The sequence below is a fragment of the Leopardus geoffroyi genome, chromosome C1 (assembly GCF_018350155.1).
Source record: "Leopardus geoffroyi isolate Oge1 chromosome C1, O.geoffroyi_Oge1_pat1.0, whole genome shotgun sequence".
Classification (NCBI taxonomy): domain Eukaryota; kingdom Metazoa; phylum Chordata; class Mammalia; order Carnivora; family Felidae; genus Leopardus; species Leopardus geoffroyi.
This window is the reverse complement of record NC_059328.1, coordinates 193,927,553-193,933,552: the sequence shown is the minus strand read 5'-3', so window position 1 is coordinate 193,933,552 and position 6,000 is coordinate 193,927,553. Positions and strand designations below refer to the sequence as shown.

The window sequence follows — 6,000 nt, the reverse complement described above, 5'->3', positions numbered from 1 at the left end:
GTTCCCCAGAAATCCCTGCTCAGTCAGTTGACTCCTGGGTCTGCAGCCAAGTGCTATAAAAAACCCTGGGGGAGGGGAGGGGGACTTCTTGCATCCTCTAGGCTTTCCGATTAATCATTTAGGTGGGAAACCGAAGCCTGTTCAGGTAAAAAGATACGTGAACTCCAGGTCAGGATCACAACCCTGTCTAAATATATGACATTCTTTCCCCTGCAGGATGGCAGGGGTTGGAGGAAGGGAGGGGATGGGTAAAAACAAATTATTTTCATTCAGTCATTGTTTCCTAGCAACCAAAAAAAAAAAAAAAAAAAAAAAAAAGGCATGTGTTTTCCTGATGTCTGTGAGCACCAGCCCAAGACGATGATGTTCAATGCTCCAGCACGCCTCCAGAAGCAGGGAGAGAACAAAAGCACCAGAATCCGTCTCTGGTTGGTAAGAGATTCTGAAAGGGGAATTTATTAAGGGCTGGGCACCTAATAGAACACAATCTGAGAGTCCTGTATCATAGCTATAGGGGTGCAGGGAGGGGATCTGCATGGAGTATACAGATATTTACAGATATTCAGGGCATGATATTCTTACAGAGTATGTGGGCTGTGACTTCTGGGGGGTTTCTTTCTATGAAACAGCTAATGCCTGAGACAGCTAACATCTTTCCATTAGACCCTTTGTGTGTATTTCCAGCCAGAGTCTTGGTTTTTGTTAAAGCTCTGTAGACAGAAAAGAAGAATGACTGGCTGAATTCAAATTTAAACCAAATAGTCTATGCAAATGGCCCCCTTTCGACCACACAGAGCTACTCAATGTACGAAGTCACTGAACTCTACAGCTAGAAGGGACCTCTCCAATCATTCAATGACTGTTTTGCAAGAAGAGGAAACAGAAAAACACAGAGAGATAAATTCACTTGTCCAAGGTGACACAGCTAGCTGATAGCCTTACTAGGTCTTTGGACCTCCTGGGGGTGAGGCTCGCTCATATTTTTAAGATTTAAACCTTTGTTTATTATGCCACGTTGAATGGCGTTGGGGAGGGTGGTCCAAGGGGAAGTTATCACAGGGGGCAAGAAATGCATATTTTATAATTTAAGTCTGAAATTCTAAGGGCTGGCTCAGAATTACAAACAAGAATGGGTTAAAGCAAACGCTGTCTTTTGCTTTTTAAAAAAGCATCAAAGCTAAGGGAGCCTATCTGCCCCCTTGTGAACGAATTGAAATAAGACAAATGTTCGGCCGACAAATGCGTTTCCAACTCAGTGAATTAGAAGAATCATAATTTGTGCTAGCCTTTATGAAGTTTCGAGTGGTAGGGTGAAAAATGCTCTTGGTGATATTAACCAGGCTCATCATTTTTTAGACAACACCTGAGACTGGAATGCAGAAGACCCAAGAAGCTTGGCCACAGCCATGCCAGTCAGTCAGTGGTACAGCAGACACTACATCCTGGCATCTGGCCTCCCCCGTCCAGTGCTTTTCCTTCTCTCGGTTATGAGGTCCCCTCTCTGGCTTATAGTATTCTCTCCCACTTGACTCTCCTAGAGAGCTATATTACTGTCTATACAGTTCATTCATTTCCTGTGGAATGTTCCTACTTTGTTCCCCCCCTTTTATCTTTTCCACATCCCATCCAAGACTGAAGCAGATGCAGTGGCAGCAAGAATGGTCCAAAATCATTAATTTGGTCTGGTGAAGAATTCATGTAAATTAAGGACATCCTGTCTTCTCTCTACTTATTGTTAGAGAGCTGAATCAAATCAAGCATCATGTTTAATGTAGTTTACAGACTACAGTTTTTCCCAGAAGTTTCTAAAGTTTTCTTCAAACCGTACTTAGAGTGGCAATTTAAAAACACATGCACAATTTCAAAAGCACAGAAGGTAATATGATGAACACCTATAGATTCATCTTCCCAGAGTCAACAAATGTTAACATTTTTTTATATTTGTTCTCAGGGTTCTCCAGAGAAACAGAGCATATATGTATATATGTATAATGTATATACATGTACAAGAGAAATTTACTGTAAAGAATTGGCTCACATGATTGTGGTGGCTTGGCCAGTCGAAAATCTGAAGGGGTAGCTGGCAGGCTGGAGACTCGGAGGAGAGTTCTTCTGGCAGAATTTTTTCTTATTTGGGAGGAATCAATCTTTCTTCTATCCAAGCCTTCAACTGATTGGATGAGGCCCATTCACATAATGGAGGGTAATCTGCTCAACTCAAAGTTGATTGATTTAAGCGTCAAGCTCATACAAAAAATACCTTCACAGAAACACCCAGCATAATTTTTGACCAAATATATGGGCACAGTGGCCCAGCCAAGCTGACACATAAAAGTAACCATCACAATTTGCTTTCCATCTTGTTTAAGAAATAAAACATTGTGGACATAGTTGATATTCTACTTATACCTCTCCTTAGATGTCCCATTTAAAAGTGATGATTTTTTTAATAAACTCCTTTTTGTGACCTCAAATGCCTTCTGATGCCATCACCTAAACTCTGGTTTCTGGTTCAATGTGGAGATAAGAATTGAAGACATGGCCTCACCTTTGCCATGATGATGTATTCTTTCCAGGACCTACCGGCCATAGGAAGTTGTACACAGGTTCTATAGAAAACTCCATTATGAGCCATTGTACCAAGGTGGATTCACTGGGAGTCACTATGTGGAATGCACACAGAACTCACATGTTCAGATCACAGCATGTTCGGATGTTTCTGTCCAAACAGTCTCATCTACTATTACATGAGCCATGACTATTTTACTTGCTTATTTATTGCAAGGATAAGTAAATGGTGAATGTTGGGAAACTTGGAAAGAATAAGAGGTGTCAGGCAAATTCAAGGTACAATGCACTGCCCTCCCACGCCCAAGCCAGTTTAATTCCAACCTGGAACCGGCTGGATAAGCGGCCTGAGCTCTGCACACTCCCGGATCCCTTCCAGAGTCTAGGACTCCATGACTGGTATTTGGAGTGATAGCATCCCTAACTCAAATTCTCTCTGATTTGCTGCTGTAGCTTGTAGGCTCAAAGAGGCTGACTCTTCCCCAAGGATATCAGGTGCAGTGTAAGCTACAGCTATCTGCTCATCTGGACAAGCCTTAATCATGGAAAGAAAGCTCCTAAAGAAGGAAATGAAAAAACTCCTGTAAGTATGATTGAGAATAAGCTTTCGTTCATTACACTCGGCATTTGGTGGGTTTCAGGTCATGGATGGTTTGGATATTGGCAGAGGGTAAAAATCTAAGAGAAGAATGGATTCCTGCACTGTAGGAGAAAGCTAGATGATCTGGCTTCTGCCTCCTGCCTGAGAAGCCTCACATGTGGTGCAAAGCAGGATGCTGACTCTCTTGGGAGAGATGTTTCTGCCAAGACCGTGAACTGCACATCCGAGGCATCCCCATTCTGGAACATGACAGCTGAACCCCCAGGCCAGGCTGCCTCTACTGGACAGGGTGTGCCTTTGAAAGGGCCCTGCCAGGAACACAGGCGAGATTTCTGCAAAATGTGCCCAAAGGTACATTTATAAGTGTAGCCTGCCTCTTTCATTGTTAGTCTTATCAACTAAATAATTCATCTCCTTGTTCTTGCCATTTGAACTTAAAAAAAAAAAAAAAAAAAAAAGCCAAGTTCTCCCATGGAAAAATCTTTTTTCTCCTATGGTAGCTTTTCTATGATTTGGTACTTTGTTAAGAGGTTGGTGAAAATCACAGACCATATGAAAAGGGGAGAAAAGGCTGTTCTGTTTCATATATATTATAGGCACAACAATAATATCCTTTTTATCAAAGACCTTATCACAGTCTTCATCCAATGTCCTTTCTCTACCTATTAAGATAATTATGTTTTAACAAGTCCTTAAGAAATATCGATATAAAATATGTAGGACTACACATAATTACATGTATGGGCTTGGAAGCCAACATAATAATAATAATAATAATAATAATAATAATAAAAACCTATTATCAGGAATGTCAATTCCTCCATGTAAAACTGGCATTTCAAAACTGATATAAGTATAATTTTATATCTAAAGAATACATTTAAGCTACTTTAAATAAATTGCCTTGGAAGTAGAAAGCAAAAATTTTTGAATTTTTTTAAAATCTTAGCCTAGTGACTCAGAACTTTAAGAAACCAGACACAAACTTACCACCCCCAGCCCCCACCCCACCCCACCCCACCCCCCACAGTAACTTGCCCATAGTGCTTGGTAAAGACCTTGAAAACAGAACTGGCCTTATGTAAAAGTGTGCAGATAGACCCGGGGAGCCAGAATCCTTTTTCCTTATCAGGTCCCTCTGGCTCTTCTCCCTGGGGGGCTGGAAGGGGGGGGGGGGGCGGTAAACCACTTTCTCTTTTCCTGCCAGCACCCCTCATTAAAATCACTGGTAGGGAAGGATCGCACAGGACACACTAAAAGTGGAATTTCTGGTACGCTTTTCTGTATAACTCCTCCTCAGGGTATTTGCTTTCTAATGGGGGAAAAGGGGCCTTAGGGCGAGAGAATACATCCATACAGAATATCACAAAGCTGGAATTTTTCAGCTGTGGACTTTCTGCCTGGGTTTAACACGGGCAGCAAGGGAATCTTTGTTTTAAACAGTGAATCTCAATCCTTTGGGTTTTGTAAAACCTTTTCGGCGTGTGGGAATTTGTGACGCAGCCCCGCCTCCTGCTTTCCCATGAATCCTGTTCCGACTACGGGAATCTTATTTTTAGATAAATGTGAGGTAAGCTCATAGTGGTTGAACATTTAAATCTGCACCGTTGCAGAATTGCCTTTTAACTCAAAGTGAATATTAGCTGAGCTACCAGAGCTCTTGGGTTTTGGTGGGGGAGGGGAGGCACTGGAAAGAGCGCGCTTCGGCAAACTGAGCTCCCCTCTCCTTCCCAATGGTTCAATGCTGCTCTCTTGCTTTTAAGGGGAGATTATATTGGCATCAGACTTCGGGAAAATGAATTTGACCCAAAAGGAAGAAGGCAACTCACCTTTCTAGATGATATGGTAAAGAAAGGCATGCCGACGCAAGTCACATTTGTGTTTTTTTGTGTTCAGGGGACAGAGCTAGGACCTAATGTATACCCTAAATAAGCCTAATCTTGATCCTCTCATAGTGTCCTCATCCTAGAGTCCTCCACACGGTCTTTTCGACTCATTACACTGAAAGCAAAAATAACGAGAAAGTCCAAGTTATAAGACTCTTTGCTCTTGGCTATTTCTCTCCTAGAAAAGATTAAAAAGCAAAATGGATGCAAAGTTAAACGTTACGTACATGTTGTTCAACAATTTTTTTGACAAAATAAGTTACGCAGTTCTCTAATTTTATTTATTTATTTACTTACTTATTTACTTACTTACCGTTTGCATTCATGGAGAAAACCAAAGAATGGAATAATCAAAATCCTTCATCATTGTTAATGTTGAAGTTCAGATTCATGTTCTGTAATGACAGTTCCCTTCACGGAAATTATGTAAAGGCCTAATTCACAAGAAATTAGTAAATCCTCAGCTTCTTTATGCTTACCTGTTTGCACTATTAAGGAAGAAAGGATGTGTCCCTGCCCTACCCTCCGTCCCTGCCTGACTTCCCTAGAGCTGAATAAGCAGTGAGGCCTGGTGTTCTAAAGTACATCTCTGTGCACATGTTAAATGGGGAACTTAAATCGATCAGATAAGTGCTTTCAAACTTTAATGAGGTCTCATCGCAAGGCCCTTTTGATTCCGGAAGTTGGGGGTGCGTGGCTGGGGAATTTGTATTTGTAATGAGCAAACAGGCCACGCCCACACAGCTAGTCCTGCATCAACCTTTCCATTAGGTTTCAACCACCAATCACAGTTCTTTTTGCTGTTGTTGTTCACTCTCTGGTTTTGTTTAGTCACTGGAAGAAGTAAGTACAGTTGACCCTTGATTTGACCCCAGATTTGAACTGTGTGGGTCCACTTATGCACAGAATTTTTTAAATAAATACAGTACAATACTGTAAATGTAT

General features: G+C 41.4%; 1 protein-coding gene across 8 annotated transcripts in view; it reads left to right on the top strand.

Moving 5' to 3' along the window:
- Positions 1-305: 305 nt before the first annotated feature.
- Positions 306-6,000, top strand: part of LOC123599386 (gamma-crystallin A) — a 30,914-nt gene continuing 25,219 nt past the window's right edge. For 4 of the 8 annotated variants that reach the window (XR_006713128.1, XM_045480995.1, XM_045480994.1 and 1 more), the window contains exons 1-3: positions 306-432; positions 3,022-3,151; positions 4,933-5,014. Coding sequence is in view for 5 of the 8 variants with exons in the window: in XM_045480995.1 (XP_045336951.1) it covers positions 3,111-3,151; positions 4,933-5,014 (123 nt within the window). In the remaining 3 variants the exon portion in view is untranslated. Of the gene's footprint in view, positions 433-3,021; positions 3,152-4,932; positions 5,015-6,000 lie in introns of those variants that run through there. The other 4 variants (XM_045480990.1, XM_045480989.1, XM_045480992.1 and 1 more) reach the window with 3 other exon arrangements.